This window comes from Anolis carolinensis, unplaced genomic scaffold, assembly GCF_035594765.1.
Source record: "Anolis carolinensis isolate JA03-04 unplaced genomic scaffold, rAnoCar3.1.pri scaffold_13, whole genome shotgun sequence".
Taxonomy (NCBI): Eukaryota; Metazoa; Chordata; class Lepidosauria; order Squamata; family Dactyloidae; genus Anolis; species Anolis carolinensis.
In genome coordinates, this window is record NW_026943824.1 from 19,949,182 (window position 1) to 19,966,260 (window position 17,079).

The 17,079-nt window shown below is 40.4% G+C and overlaps 2 protein-coding genes across 10 annotated transcripts in view; both read right to left on the reverse strand.

The window, feature by feature from the left end:
* Positions 1 to 4,509, reverse strand: part of LOC103282080 (uncharacterized) — a 33,984-nt gene extending 29,475 nt beyond the window's left edge. For 2 of the 6 annotated variants that reach the window (XM_062964506.1, XM_062964505.1), the window contains exon 1: positions 4,164 to 4,509. The gene's annotated coding sequence lies outside the window, so the exon portion shown is untranslated. Of the gene's footprint in view, positions 1 to 194; positions 2,198 to 4,163 lie in introns of those variants that run through there. The other 4 variants (XM_062964504.1, XM_062964503.1, XM_062964501.1 and 1 more) reach the window with 4 other exon arrangements.
* Positions 4,510 to 4,646: 137 nt separating this feature from the next.
* Positions 4,647 to 16,745, reverse strand: cunh8orf33 (chromosome unknown C8orf33 homolog). Of its 4 annotated transcripts, none has more exons than XM_062964508.1 (9): positions 16,645 to 16,745; positions 14,140 to 14,206; positions 12,428 to 12,518; positions 11,573 to 11,710; positions 10,034 to 10,534; positions 8,277 to 8,446; positions 7,435 to 7,522; positions 5,905 to 6,051; positions 4,647 to 5,019 (listed from the first exon to the last, which is right to left on the reverse strand). In XM_062964508.1, exons 2-9 carry the CDS (start codon positions 14,146 to 14,148, stop codon positions 4,814 to 4,816), a joined length of 1,350 nt encoding a protein of 449 aa, XP_062820578.1. In that variant the 5' UTR covers positions 14,149 to 14,206; positions 16,645 to 16,745; the 3' UTR covers positions 4,647 to 4,813. The 4 variants fall into 4 exon arrangements, with proteins under 4 accessions (XP_062820578.1, XP_062820579.1, XP_062820580.1 ...); XM_062964509.1 differs by lacking the exon at positions 16,645 to 16,745 and adding an exon at positions 16,446 to 16,616; XM_062964510.1 differs by lacking the exon at positions 12,428 to 12,518.
* Positions 16,746 to 17,079: the final 334 nt, after the last annotated feature.

Genomic DNA, 17,079 nt, shown 5'->3' on the forward strand with positions numbered 1-17,079 from the left:
CCTTCCTTCCTTCCTTCCTTCCTTCCTCCCTCCCTCCCTCCCTCCCTCCCTCCCTCCCTCCCTTCCTTCCTTCCTTCCTTCCTTCCTTCCTTCCTTCCTTCCTTCCAGAAAGGGAATCCCATAAGTAGGAGGAAGAGCATGGGAAGGAGTGTCTGGATCCAGAGAGCCGGAGGGACCCGACCCTTCGCACCGACCTCTCCGCCCATGCCATCCGGACGGGAAGCGGATCCCAAAAGCAGGGCTCGGAAACAAGGATCTCCTTCTCTCCCTGCATGGAAAGGAAAGAGGAGGAGGAGGAGGAAGGGCAAGGGCTCTGCCTGCTCCGCCTCCACGGACTCCCTTCCAGGCTCCTTCGCTTTCTTCTCCTCCCCCCCTCCCTCCCCAGGAAGAAGCAAGAAGACGGGAAATAGGACGAGGACTTCCCCCTGTTTTCCTCCCTCCAGGAAAGTCCCCATCCCTCCCAAAAGGCAGGCCAAGCTCAACATCAGGGGCATCTTCTGGACCTTATCACACTGGGATACAATAATAATAATAATAATAATAATCATCATCATCATCATCTTCATCATCATCATCATCAAAGCACAGCAGACAAAAAACCAGTACAAGAAAACTGCACTACAAACTAGAGCTGACAGCTGGCACAACAAAACATGGCACGGAAAGTCCCTTGACAAAATGGAAGGAAAAGCTGATCAGGAGAAGACCTGGCTGTGGCTCACGCTGAAGAAGGCTCTCTATCTTGTTTGCATATCTATCTATCTGGACCAAACTTCAGTGATATGACCCAACATCCCAAAACAAACAACTCCTTCTAATAACCCGGGCACCGCCGGGTCCCCAAGCCAGTCCAAAATAAAGCCTCCTGGTTTGAATATTACTTTATGTCCTTCCGACATTCTGGACCTGCCATTTTTGGAGCTTTTTCTGAACCTTCCCAGAAATTGCCCCAACCTTACCTTCTTCCAGTTTGGTAGCTGTATTTGCAGGTGAATTATTTCACCTGCATTATGTCCGACAGATGCAGTGAGTGGAATGCGCTGGACAACTGCTAGTTGGTACGTTTATGACAAAGTATTAACGTCTAGTTGCTGGGAGGGTCCGTTTCCCCTTCGCTGTATGAAGAAATGTCCGTGGTTCCCGCTCCACCCGGCTTGAAAAAAAGCGACTTGAACTGTCTTTGCAAAAAGCAAGAACTTAGTAAGTTGAGCAACCCAGGACATCGGAAGCCAGATTCCTCAACCAAGAGGCCAGATTAGAGAACACTGTGCAGCCGTGGCTGGTTGTTGCGGTAACCCATGTTGTCACCCCACGGACTTCCCCCCCTTAGTAGACCAGACCACAACACAATATAGTTGACAAAATCAGCAACTCTTAAAAAAAAAAAACCCCAGCAGCCACAAAACTGCTGCGTGTGCTCTTGTTGGTGAATTGTTTTAATATAGTGTGAAATTGTGCTTAGAGTTTAAAGCTGGCTGTTGGTGTGTGTATGTAATCCAGTAGTGCAATGGTTAAATGAATAGAGCGGGCATGAATGGCTAGAGGGTAGTATTTGGAGGTTCTGGTTTTTGTCATCATGTTAAGAGATAAGACTGGAATGTGTGAGAGTACTCCTGAAGCGAGCTTTGAAGTATGCTATGTAAATAAGATATATATCTGCAATAAAGTTTAAGCCGCTGTTTACAGCTGAAAACTGAGGAGTCTGAAGTTTTGTCCTGCGTGATCTGAGTCGCTGCCACTATTTGGAGGTTCTGGTTTTTGTCATCATGTTAGAGATAAGACTGGAATGTGTGAGAGTACTCCTGAAGCGGCCTTTGAAGTATTCGGACAGAAAACGGACAAGGCATGCTATGTAAATAAGATGTTTATATCTGCAATAAAATTTAAGCCGCTGTTTAGAGCTGAAAACTGAGGAGCCTGAAGTTTTGTCCTGTGCGATCTGAGCCGCTGCCAGATTCGTCGGGAATGGAATTGAGACCGAGGAGGGCAATTCGTCTCAATTAACCAATTCTTGACAACTTTAAGCACATATAGATGAAGCCCTGTGCTTAGAGTTTAAAGCTGGCTATTGGTGTGTGTATGTAATCCAGTAGTCCAATGGTTAAATGCATAGAGCAGGCATTAATTGCTAGAGAGTAATATTTGGAGGTTCTGGTTTTTGTCATCATGTTAGAGATAAGACTGGAATGTGTGAGAGTTACTCCTGAAGCGGCCTTTGAAGTATTCGGACAGAAAATGGACAAGGCATGCTATGTAAATAAGATGTTTATATCTGCAATAAAATTTAAGCCGCTGTTTAGAGCTGAAAACTGAGGAGCCTGAAGTTTTGTCCTGCACGATCTGAGCCGCTGCCAGATTCGTCGGGAATGGAATTGAGACCGAGGAGGGCAATTCGTCTCAATTAACCAATTCTTGACAACTTTAAGCACATATAGATGAAGCCCTGTGCTTAGAGTTTAAAGCTGGCTATTGGTGTGTGTATGTAATCCAGTAGTGCGATGGTTAAATGCATACAGCGGGCATGAATGGCTAGAGCGTAGTATTTGGAGGTTCTCGTTTTTGTCATCATGTTAGAGATAAGACTGGAATGTGTGAGAGTACTCCTGAAGCGGTCTTTGTATTCAGAGAGCGGACAAGGCATGCTATGTAAATAAGATGTATATATCTGCAATAAAGTTTAAGCCGCTGTTTAGAGCTGAAAACAGGAATCTGAAGTTTTGTCCTGCGAGATCTGAGTTGCTGCCAGATTCATCGGGAATGGAGTTGAGACCGAGGAGGGCAATTTGTCTCAAATAACCAACTTTAAGCACATATAGATGAAGCCCTGTCCGGATTTAAAGTGTGGCTGCAATTTGGTAAAACGTGGCCGAAGAGTTTCTCTCACAAATCCCGCAACAACAAACCAGGGACAAGTTTGCAGCGCTGCCTAGTCTGGAGGAAGTCAGCAACACCATCTGCCTCTGGCCTCCGTGACTCAGATTTCCATGGTTATTGGCCATGCGTGGTCCTCGCGGGACTGAGTTCGGATTTTCCCCACAGTTTCCTTGCCTTTCTTTGTTGTTTTCGCAGCTGCAAAGCCCGGTGTTTCAGCCAAGCTGACCACATGCCTTGGTAGGATGCTGCTTTGGTTATCAAAAGGAGGGCATTCACAATCGTAGGATCCTAGAGTTGGAAGAGACTCCAAAGGCCATCTAGTCTGGCCCCTTTCGTTCTGCCAGGCAGGAAAAGCACAATCAAAGCACCCCCAACAGATGGCCATCCAACCTCTGCTTGATGATGATGATAATAATAATAATAATAATAATAATAATAATAGAATCTTAGAGTCGGGAGGGTCCCCAACAAGCCATCCAGTACAACCCTGTTCTGCCTTCATGCAGGAAAAGCACAAACAAAGCCCTCCCAACAGATGGCCATCCAGCCTTTGCTTAATAATAATAATAATAGTAATAGTAATAATAATAATAGAATCCATGAGTTGGGAGGGACCCCCAAGATGCCATCCAACCCAACCCTGTCCTTCCATGCAGAAAAAGCACAGTCAAAGCACTCCCAACAGATGGTCATTGAGCCTCTGCTTGTTGTTATTATTATTATTATTATTATTATTATTAATAATAATAATAATAATATAATATATTAGTTGGGAGGGACCCCAATAAGCCATTCAGTCCAACCCTGTTCTGCCTTCATGCAGGAAAAGCACAAATAAAGCCCTCTCAACAGATGGCCATCCAGCCTCTGCTTAATAGTAGTAATAATAATAATATTATAATAACAGTAATAATAATGGAATCCTAGAGTCGGGAGGGAACCCCAAGGGCCACCCAGTCCAATCCTGTTCTGCCAAGCAGGAAAAACACAATCAAAGCACCCCCAACAGATGGCCATCCAGCCTCTGCTTAATAGTAATAATAATAATAATAATAATAATAATAATAATAATAATAATAGACTCCTAGAGTTAGAAGGGTCCCCCAAGGGCCACTCAGTCCAACCCCGTCCTTCCATGCAGGAAAAGCACAATCAAGAGCCCTCCCGGCAGAGGGCCATCCAGCCTCTGCTTCAAAGCCTCCAAGGAAGGAGCCCCCACCACACCCTGGGGCAGAGAGTTCCACAGTTGAATAGCTCTCTGAAGACTGGAAAGTGTTGGAACGATTAACCTCTGGATCTGGGGATCCTGGTCAGCCAAGAAAGCATAACATGATGATGAGGTCACGATGGGAGGAAAGCGTGGGTCAGAAAAGGGAAACCAAAGAAGAGGAAGCGAGTGACACTTCCATTCCCGAAGCTTGAAGCTCAGCAAAGCCCATCTCCCCGAGTCTCCTGGCAGCGTGACCGTCTGGCAAAGATCTGGCCCATTTCTGGAAACATCGTCCCCATTCGCCCCGCCACTGAAAGAACGTGGCACCAGGGAGAACATCACAAGACTGGCCGGGAAATCAGCAGGAACAGGCCAGCAGCACAGTCACGGAAAGCTGGAGGAAGTCCATTGAGCTCCACCCATCGGAGCACAAAGAGGGACTCAGTGCGAGGATGGGTCCTGCGGGTGTTTTGGACTGTGAGGAATGGTGGGAGTTGCAGTCCAAAACACCCGGAGGGACCAAGTTGGCCCATGCCTGGTCTGCACTGACCATATAACTGAGTTCAAAAGGGGCCTCCGTCACTTTATTGAGGTTTTTGCTTTATGCACAACCCTTGTATTCTGCAAACTGCTTGGCAACAAAAGTTTTGGTTTCTTGTTTTCCTTTAAAACAAAAAAAGCCATTTGGTATTGTTTTCTGAACTTGCGCGAGCTCAATCTAAAAGTGTCTTAGAAAAAATTAAAGCAGAATTCTCCTTGTGAAGAGGCAAACTTGAAAGAGGACGTGCCACCAAAAGCGGAGCAGGCCGCAGGGCGGAGCGACGATTCCCCGGGGCTCCTCTCGCTTCTCAGCCTTTCTGCAGATTTCCAGAAAACTTGACCCCGGTTCTTGCACGTATCTTCGGCCACTTCTGCAATATGAGCAGCTTTTGATGCTGAGAGAGAAGAAGAAGAATAGAAAGTGTCAGAGTAATTTGCAGTGCAGCAGTAGTTGGACGGAATCAGTGGAACGCAGAACGAAGAGACATCAGAGACGATAGTAAAACTATATACAAGTTTTACTGTACAAGACAAACAGACTTGCAGACAATAGACACAGGACTTAACACCTAGGCAGACAGCATTCAACTCAACTCAACTCAGAACTGAACTGATGTAATTATTATTATTATTATTAAACTTATATATCGCTACTCCCGGTTTGGCTCGGAGCGGTTTACAAAAATAGATTAAAACAATACACTTGGCTTTAAAATAACAATAAAAACAATAAAAGCAACAATAAAAACAGACATAGTAATAGTAATGCACACACACACTTGTGTCTGGACACTCCCCAGTTCCAGCCACACATCAAGCTTCTTAGCAATGAACTCTTTCCAGACTATGTTACACTCTGGATGATGCAATCAGTATGCAATACAGGCAAGACACACATTTCATTTAAACACTATCAATACACAAATCCCACATTAACAGAAAGAGCCTGTGTGAAGAACGGAAGATGCCATTGTACGTATACCCATCGCAAAACGATTAACTGTTATATTTTGGTCCTGAACAGTTTTGTTTGTGGTGGCAGGAAAAAAAGGGAACAAAATTGTTTGGTTTAGGACAATGATGGGCAACCTTTTGCGCTTGGTGTGTCAAAATTCACCAAAAAAAAAAAAAAACCCCTCGCATGACTTGGATGGTGTGTCACTTTGAGAAAAAAAAAACCCATCCAAAGCCCCGACAACACTTTTGGGCCTCTCGCTCCTTCCAACTTTCCTCTCCCAAAGCCTGCCTGAGAAGAAGGTGAATTTAGCGCAGCTCCCGACCTGCCTGCATGAGCTTCAGCTGCTTCCGCCTTTCCTCTGCCATTTGTGCCCTGTAATCCCCAAACATGGTCTTCATCAGCTGGCGTTTCTTGGCCAGAGCGGCCTTCTCGCTGCGCAGGACCCTCATCGCTCGGAAGGCCTCGTCCACTGGAAGAGACAGAGATTGGCATGATTGACATCTAGGACATTTGCTTAACCATTATTATTATTATTTACTAGCTGTGCCCAGCCACGCGTTGCTGTGGTGTATGGGAATCAGCAGCATCCACCAGGAAAAACTCAGCCGCTACCAGGACCTCGAGATTGAACTGCAAAGACTCCGGCAGAAACCAGTGCAAGTGGTCCCGGTGGTGATGGGCACACTGGGTGCCGTGCCAAGAGATCTCAGCTGGTATTCGGAAACAATAGACATTGACAAAATTACGATCTGCCAACTGCAAAAGGCCACTCGACTGGGATCTGCGCGCATCATCCGAAAATACAACACAAAGTCCTAGACACTTGGGAAGTGTTCAACTTATGATTTTGTGATACAAAATCCAGCATATCTATCTTGTTTGATGTGTCATAATAAAATAAAATAATAATAATAATAATAATACATCACACAGTCCTAAACGATTGGGAAGTGTTCAACTTGTGATTTTGTGATACGAAATCCAGCATATCTATCTTGTTTGCTGTGTCATAATGAAATAATAATAATAATAATAATAATAATAATAATACATCACACAGTCCTAAACGCTTGGGAAGTGTTCGACTTGTGATTTTGTGATACGAAATCCAGCATGTCTATCTTGTTTGCTGTGTCCTAATAAAATAATAATAATAATACATCACACAGTCCTAAATGCTTGGGAAGTGTTCAACTTGTGATTTTGTGATACGAAATCCAGGATATCTTGTTTGCTGTGTCGTAATAAAATAATAATAATAATAATAATAATAATAATACAGTCCTAGACACTTGGGAAGTGTTCGACTTGTGATTTTGTGATACGAAATCCAGCATGTCTATCTTGTTTGCTGTGTCGTAATAAAATAATAATAATAATAATAATAATAATAATAATAATAATAATAATAATAATACATCACACAGTCCTAAACGCATGGGAAGTGTTTGACTTGTGATTTTGTGATATGAAATCCAGCATAACTATCTTGTTTGCTGTGTCATAATAAAATAATAATAATAATAATAATAATAATAATAATAATAATAATAATAATACATCACACAGTCCTAAACGCATGGGAAGTGTTTGACTTGTGATTTTGTGATATGAAATCCAGCATATCTATCTTGTTTGCTGTGTCATAATAAAATAATAATAATAATAACTTTATTTTTATATCCTGCCACCATCTCCCTGCGGGGACTCAGGGTGGCTTACATGGGGCCAAGCCCAACAACACAATTAAAATAGAGTAGACAAAAACATAATGTACAATTCACAGTATAACATAGGTAAAAACAACCGTGCAAGGCCTTCCCCAGCAATTCTCCTGCAATTCCTGGCTCACTCTGCTTGGGAGTTGATTTTTGGGTCTTCAAGCCCAGCTCCAGTTGTTCTACGCACCAGTCCACTTCCCTCTTCACCTGCTCATCGGCCTGGAACAACAACAAGGCAGCAAAAGAAGGAAACTGATCACTATAAGAAATGTCATCCAATTCTTTTAATCTTCCTTCCCTCCCTCCTTTTATATAAAATAAAAAAGAAGGAAAAGATAGTGCATCAACAAGTTAAACTAAGTTTGAGTGTTTGGAAAGTTATATATCAACAGCTTTGTGTAACCAAGTGAGTGCATGACAATATCTATTATATTATATTATATCTATACAATATAATTTACAATAATATATAATAATTATAACATATTGTATATACATATGATATTCATAATATTATATTGTAATATGATATAATACTAATAATACAATATAATAATATTAATTATATACAGTAGAGTCTCACTTATCCAACACTCGCTTATCCAACGTTCTGGATTATCCAAGGCATTTTTGTAGTCAATGTTTTCAATACATCATGATATTTTGGTGCTAAATTCGTAAATACAGTAATTACTACATAGCATTACTGCGTATTGAACTACTTTTTCTGTCAAATTTGTTGTATAACATGATGTTTTGGTGCTTAATTTGTAAAATCATAATCTTACTTGATATTTAATAGGCTTTTCCTTAATCCCTTCTTATTATCCAAGATATTCGCTTATCCAAGGTTCTGCTGGCCCGTTTAGCTTGGATAAGTGAGATTCTACTGTACTAGCAATCAGTAAATAAATAAATATTGAAGTACAAAGAATTATGTGTATCGCATGTACGCAAAAGAGTCTTTCGATACCTGAGAGTTGTCGGGATGCTCAGACGTGCCTTTCCCGTGGGATGTGGCCCCGTCATCAGGGCTGTCACGGTGCGCTCCCGCAAAGGGCAAATCTTTCTTTTTCTTCTTCTTCTTCTTCTTTCTCTTCCCAGAAGCCGGCACAGTCAAGTCTGCTTTGGTTTCTGCTGCTGCTACACACCAATTGGACAAGATGTGATTCAATCAGCAGCAATTTAATCAATTGTCAATTACTGTATATACTTGAGTATAAGCCTAGTTTTCCAGACCTTTTTTTAAGACCGAAAAAGTCCCCCTCGGCTTATACTCAGGTGAGGGTCCTGGTTGGATTATATTTGGGTCAGCTTATACTCAAGAATATAGGGTACATTTATTACTTTTCTCTATTATTATTGGTATTATTACATTTATAATTTTTCTCTATTATTGTTGCTACTATTACATTTATTTTACTCTATTTTTATTATTATTATTAATACATTTATTATTATACTCTGATCTTATTATTATTATTGCATTTATTATTTTACTCTATTTATTATTACATGTATTATTTTCCTGTACTTATTATTATTATTAATATTACATGTATTATTTTTCTCTATTATTATTAAAAGGATAAATAAGAACATTTATATTGAAGAAGATGAGAATAATGATTTGATCAGAGTTGGACAGTCTTATCTTAAATTTGAGGTTTATGTAAATATCCAAAAACATTTAACCCTAACTGGCCTCATTTAATGTAATGTAATGTAATGTAATGTAACAGGCTTTTCCTTAATCCCTCCTTATTATCCAAAATATTTGCTTATCCAAGCTTCTGCCGGCCTGTTTAGCTTGGATAAGTGAGACTCTACTGTATATATATATACAATATAATTTACAATAATATATAATTATAACATATTGTATATACATATAATATTCATATTATATTGTAATACGATATAATACTAATAATACAATATAATAATATTAATTATATATTATATTTTACATGTAATATTACTAATAATATTACAATATATTGATACAGTACAATATAGTAATTTATTACCAGTACTGTACTATGCTAATATAATATTGTATGTAAATTTAATTTGTAAGCCGCTCTGAGTCCCCTTCGGGGTGAGAAAGGCAGCATATAAATGTAGCAAATAAATAAATAATAAAATAAATAAATAATAAAATAAATAAATAATAAAATAAATATAGTGTCCCTGCTTCACGGATTTTCACTTATGGCGGGTGGCCCTGGAACCTAACCCCAGCGATAAGTGAGGGAACACTGCACAGTATTCTGCTGGCCTGTTTATGTTGGATAATAATAATAACAACAATAATAATAATAACTTTATTTTTATACCCCGCCCCATCTCCCCGAAGGGACTCGGGGCGGCTTACATGGGGCCTAGCCCGACACAACAATATAATAACAGCAACAAGACAATAAAACAAATATCCCAACAATAAAACATCAGCATCAATAAAACAGTCATAAAAATCAACATACAGCATAAAATGTTAAAAACAGGAGACTAATACACGGATCTGGGCCAAAGTGCAGAATATTTCAAAATGGGGAGAGGTAGTTTCACAGCTAAAATAGTCAATAAAGTGCAATGTAATAATGAATGGCAAAGCATCAACAATGGAGCTATTGTTGAATGGGCAGATAAATCGATAAGAGAGACTCTACTGTAAGAGAAAATAATAAAACTTTATTTCTAGACTGCCCTCTCTTCCTCTCTCCGTACCTGCTTGAGACGCCTCCGACGTCGGACCCTCTTGCGCAGGACGCTCCCCGTCTCTTCTCGCTTCCTCATCCTTCGCGTCTAATCTGTCCGGTCGAGCAGGTTCGGGAAGCGTGGGTTTCTGATTCTGCGATTCTGCGTCGGTTGGGGCATCGGCCTCCGTCGTGTCAGCCCCGGAGCCTGGATCAGCAGCAGCCGACGGAGGTGGGATCGCAAAGTGGAAAGCAAATCCAGAGCCGAGACTTCCGGCGGAAAAGCCCAACGTGGCAGAGGGATTGTGACCCACGGGCTGCTCTCGGGCACCGTCCCCACCACACACGCCTGCCGCAGCTCCGCCGACTTCTCCAGAGTTTTTTCCGGAAGGGTCAAAGCCAAACTGGAAGCTATTGTCCGATGGTGTGAACCAGGATGCGGACACCGCAGCGGGCGGGCTGGGCTGCTCCCTCTCTAACTCGCTTCCCAAATTGCCTCCTGGTTGTGCTCGTGAGATCTCGGGTTTCGTGGCTGCAGGGAAGGCAGAAAAAAGACCCCAAAGTTATGTGTTTTCAAAGGCTTTCACCAATGGATCTGGATCAAAACCTAACACATAGACCTGATATGCCAAAATTTGATTACTGGAGGGGTTTGGGGGGAATTGATGTTCCTTTCTGGGAGTTGTAGTTCACCCACAATGAGGGAAACTGTCAACTACATTGATGATGGCACAAAGAGCCCACATGACTAACTCAACTTCCTGGAGGGGTTTGAGGAGACTGACTCACTATAGTGGGAGTTGTAGTTCACCCTAGAGCCAAAGAGCACACTCAACCTCACCCACAATGCACCCAGAGCAAACATGCCCAATATCACAAACTATACGTAGTGATGGGAGTTTCTGGTTGATGAACCTAGCATGATGGGAGTTATAGTTCACCCACAAACCTATGCATTTGGAAAACTGAAAATTCACTTTTTCAAATAAGCCGTGCAACGCCGGGAACCCAAATTACTGCTAGTAGTAATAACAATAACAATAACAATAACAATAATAAAGATCTCAGCCGGCATTTGGAAACAATAGGCATTGACAAAATCACGATCTGCCAACTGCAAAAGGCCACCCTGCTGGGATCTGCGCGCATCATCCGAAAATACATCACACAGTCCTAGACACTTGGGAAGTGTTCGACTTGTGGTTTTGTGATATGAAATCCAGCTTATCTATCTTGTTTGCTGTGTCATAATAAAATAACAATAACAATAATGGGAACCCAAAGGGTCACCTAATCCAACCCATACCAGGAATAATTATAATTATAATACTATTGTCCCTCCTTTGATGCTGAGAGAGTGTGACTTGTGTACTGATGGAGTTTTTTGGGGTAGACCTGGCATGATGTGAGTTGTAGTTCAGCCACAACCTTATGCATTTTGGACAATTTAAACACTATTTCCAATAACCTGGGCAAGCGAGTTCAACATAAATCGCACCTAACAAACTGAGAACACGCACACCTGTGTCCCTCCCAGGGCTTCTGGGAAAGCCAAGAACGTGAGGCTCACCTGCTCTGGCGGCGCTTTTCACCTCCTCTTCCATCCGGACCCGATAGTCCCCCAAAGCGTGACGCATCGCCTGCCGCTTTTTCACGACCGGAGCCTTCCGTGAGCGCAGCACCTTCAGCACCCGCTGCGTCTCCTCTGCTGCTTCCAAGAATCGGAAAGAAAAGGTATGACAAGAATGTGCAAAACATACCGAGCAAACTGTGCCATCATTCTGACACAACTGATCCGCATAGGGTGGGATGCTTTATTTGTTTATTAGTTTTGTATACTGAGTCCCTCTGGGGAGATGGTGGCGGGGTATAAAAATAAAATTATTAATATTATTATTCTTATTTTATTATGACACAGCAAACAAGATAGATATGCTGGATTTCATATCACAAAATCACAAGTCAAACACTTCCCAAGCGTCTAGGACTGTGTGATGTATATTATTATTATTATTATTATTATTATTATTATTATTATTATTATTATGACACAGCAAACAAGATAGATATGATGGACTTCGTATCACAAAATCACAAGTCGAACACTTCCCAAGCATCTAGGACTGTGTGATGTATATTATTATTATTATTATTATTATTATTATTATTATTATTATTATTATTATTATTTTCCGGGCTGTATGGCCATGTTCCAGAAGTATTCTCTCCTGACGTTTCGCCCACATCTATGGCAGGCATCCAAATTGGTTGCAGTGAATGCATATACCTCCTGCAGATCAGACATTTACAGTACGATTCATAACAGGAGCAAAAGTAGAGTTGTGAAGTCGCAACGATGATAAACGAATGAGATGTTTGGGGGTCGCCATATCACGGAGAAGGTCTTAAGGCCAAGGCAACTGACCTTGTTTTGGGGTCGGGTTGAGGCGCAGAAGCCCCGTCTCCAGCCGCGCGATGCACCATCCCAGCTCATCCTGGAACGTGGGCCTGGGAGCCTGGAGCAAAGAAGGAGCAGACAGGCAGCCATGGGTTTCACTAGGGATGCAAACCGATGGCTGCTGCCAAGGCTGGAGCCAAAACAAGGCCACCAAGAAACAACAAGCAGGTGTGAACGTGCTTGAGAAATTCAGCTATTTTTTTCATGTCAGGAGTGGCTTGAGAAACTGCGAGTAGCTTCTGGTGTGAGAAAATTGGCTGTCTGCAAGGACGTTGCCCCGATGTTTTTGCATCCTTGTGGGAGGCTTGTGTGAATTAAATATATATATATATATATATATATGATTTTATGGATACATTAAAAGTGGGGGAACAATTTGGGAAAGATAGACAAACATGTTTTGGTGCTTAATTTGTAAAATCATCATGTAATTTTATGTTTAATAGGCTTTTTTCTTATTATCCAACATTTTCGCTTATCCAATGTTCTGCCGGCCTGTTTATCTTGGATAAGTAAGACTCTACTGTATTATTATTATTCTCTCATGCCCGCGCATGGAGCTGGAGCTGACAGAGGGAGCTCATCCGCACTCTCCCCGAGTTGGATTCGAACCAGCAACCTTCAGGTCAGCAACCCAACCTTCCGAATCTCCCTTTCTACATAATGTAACAAAATTTGAAAAAAAAAATCCTCTGTTCCTGGTTTGAAAGTGTTATTTCCTGTTTAATTGTGTGGTCCTTACTATGAAAGTACAGTAGTCTCACTTATCCAAGTCTTGCTTATCCAATGTTCTGGATTATCCAAGTCAATTTTGTAGTCAATGTTTTCAATATATCATGATATTTTGGTGCTAAATTTGTAAATGCAGTAATTACTACATAGCATTACTGAGTATTGAACTACTTTTTCTGTCAAATTTGTTGTATAACATGATGTTTTGGTGCTTAATTTTTAAAATCATAACCTAATTTGATGTTTAATAGACTTTTCCTTAATCTCTCCTTATTATCCAAGATATTTGCTTATCCAAGGTTCTTCCGGCCCGTTTTGCTTGGATAAGTGAGACTCTATTATATATATATATGTGTGTGTGTGTGGCTGTGTGGACAGAAGGGGCCCTTGCTGCAATATATATACAGTAGAATCTCACTTATCCAAGCCTCTGGATTATCCAAGTCATTTTTGTCGTCAATGTTTTCAATATATCATGATATTTTGGTGCTAAATTCATAAATACAGTAATTACTACATAGCATTACTGCGTATTGAACTACTTCTTCTGCCAAATTTGTTGTCTAACATGATGTTTTGGTGCTTAATTTGTAAAACCATAACCTAATTTGATGTTTAATAGGCTTTTCCTTAATCCCTCCTTATTATCCAAGATATTCGCTTATCCAAGCTTCTGCTGGGCCGTTTAGCTTGGATAAATGAGACTCTACTGTAGTTGTTACATTTCAGAAACTTCATTTTTTTTGTGCCACAGACTATGTCGAACTGATTGAGAGTCAATGCTGAGATATTCACTGGAAAATGATAGCAAAACATGCTGCAGAATGATATCCCTCCCGCAAAAGTTTTGGAAGTTTAATAAACTTTTCCCATGTTTGTATGATAGAACCAATGAGGAAACGACATTGATGACCCGGGAACAAAAATGGTGCAACAAGAGCACTCACCTCTTCCATGAGGAAAGTGAAGGCTATGACAGGCTTCTGTCTAATAAGTCCTTACACCATCCTTCACCTAGAAATACATAATGAGAGTAAGGCAATCACATTCTACAAATTGACATTCACAGCATTTTGCCGGGACTTCTTCCTGAGGAAATGTGTCCCAGGCGACAGAAGGACCCCCACTTGGTGGTGAACCAACCTGGACACGAGATATTATTCGAGAACATAGAAATGCGAGACCACTCTCACCACCATCAGGTCAGGCTACACAGAGAAGCCATTAATACTTTATTCTTTTTGCATCCCGCCACCATCTCCCCGAAGGGACCCGGGGCGACTAATACGGGGCCAAGCCCAAAAGAATACAAGGTATAAACAAGTTAAAATATAAAGTAAAACAATAACAATATAACAATAAAAATAAAAACAGATTCAGGCACACATTATACAAATAAAACCATAACAGCAAGAGAAGGTAGGCGGGTCCTGAACCTTGTTGTTGTTATATTATTATTATTAAACCCCACTTGCCTAGTTTCCAACAGACCTAACAACCTCTGTGGCACTATTCCACAGATATATAGATAGAAAATAAAGTTATTATTATTATTATTATTATTATTATTATTATTATTATTATTATTAAACCCCACTTGCCTAGTTTCCAACAGACCTAACAACCTCTGTGGCACTATTCCACAGATATATAGATAGAAAATAAAGTTATTATTATTATTATTATTATTATTATTATTATTATTATTATTATTATTAAACCCCACTTGCCTAGTTTCCAACAGACCTAACAACCTCTGTGGCACTATTCCACAGATATATAGATAGAAAATAAAGTTATTATTATTATTATTATTATTATTATTATTATTAAACCCCACTAGCCTAGTTTCCAACAGACCTAACAACCTCTGTGGCACTATTCCACAGATATATAGATAGAAAATAAAGTTATTATTATTATTATTATTATTATTATTATTATTATTATTATTAAACCCCACTTGCCTAGTTTCCAACAGACCTAACAACCTCTGTGGCACTATTCCACAGATATATAGATAGAAAATAAAGTTATTATTATTATTATTATTATTATTATTATTATTATTATTATTATTATTAAACCCCACTTGCCTAGTTTCCAACAGACCTAACAACCTCTGTGGCACTATTCCACAGATATATAGATAGAAAATAAAGTTATTATTATTATTATTATTATTATTATTAAACCCCACTTGCCTAGTTTCCAACAGACCTAACAACCTCTGTGGCACTATTCCACAGATATATAGATAGAAAATAAAGTTATTATTATTATTATTATTATTAACCCTCACTTGGCCTAGTTTCCAACAGACCTAACAACCTCTGTGGCACTATTCCACAGATATATAGATAGAAAATAAAGTTATTATTATTATTATTATTATTATTATTATTATTATTATTATTATTATTAAACCCCACTTGCCTAGTTTCCAACAGACCTAACAACCTCTGTGGCACTATTCCACAGATATATAGATAGAAAATAAAGTTATTATTATTATTATTATTATTATTATTATTATTAACCCTCACTTGGCCTAGTTTCCAACAGACCTCACAACCTCTGTGGCACTATTCCACAGATATATAGATAGAAAATAAAGTTATTATTATTATTATTATTATTATTAAACCCCACTTGCCTAGTTTCCAACAGACCTAACAACCTCTGTGGCATTATTTCACAGATATATAGATAGATAGATAGATAGAAAATAAAGTTGTTGTTATTATTATTATTATTATTATTATTATTAACCCTCACTTGGCCTAGTTTCCAACAGACCTCACAACCTCTGTGGCACTATTCCACAGATATATAGATAGAAAATAAAGTTATTATTATTATTATTATTAAACCCCACTTGCCTAGTTTCCAACAGACCTAACAACCTCTGTGGCATTATTTCACAGATATATAGATAGATAGATAGATAGAAAATAAAGTTGTTGTTATTATTATTATTATTATTATTATTAACAACCCTCACTTGGCCTAGTTTCCAACAGACCTCACAACCTCTGTGGCACTATTCCACAGATATATCTATCTATATATATAGATATCACATACATTATTTTGGTGTCATTTCCAAGCAAACTCTGAGGATGCCAACCACAGGGGCAGGCGAAACGCCAGGAGAGAATGCTGCTACCTCACAACCCCTGTGGCATTATTCCACACACACACATATAGATATATATAACATATATTCCTTTGTTGTTATTTCCAAGCAAACCTCTGAGAGTGCCAACCACAGGGGCAGGCGAAACGCCAGGAGAGAATGCTGCTGGGGCACGGCCAGACAGTCCCGAAAACTCACAGCAACACAACATTATTATTATTGACTGTGGGGTTGAGTGACACCAGCTTGCTGCAGGCCTGGCCAGGTATACTTTCCCCGGAGGCCCCATTTCTCCCAGTTGAGCCGGACTCACCCGAACTGGGCCGGGATTCCTCCACGAGGCCGAGCAGAGCGGAACCTGGTCCGTCGCCGAAACCCTTCCCGCGCCGCCCCCCCCCGCGCACTTCCGTTCCGCCCCAGAAAGGTTCCCGCCTCCTTGAAGCCCAAATCAGTACTAATTAGAGGGAGAGGAATAATTTTTTTCCAATTGCTGCCACTTAGAAGGCTAAGCTCCGCCCACTTGGTCTCCTAGCAACCCACTCAGCTCAGGGGACAGGCAGAGCTAGGCATCACTTTGGCTTATACCCCACTGCCTATAAAATACAGATTACCTGATTTGATCTGGATTAACGGGCAGTGTAGACTCAAGGCCCTTCCACACAGCTATATAACACACTAGCTGTGCCCGGCCACGCGTTGCTGTGGCAAAGTGGTGGTGGTATTGGTTAAAAATTATTGTGTAATTTTT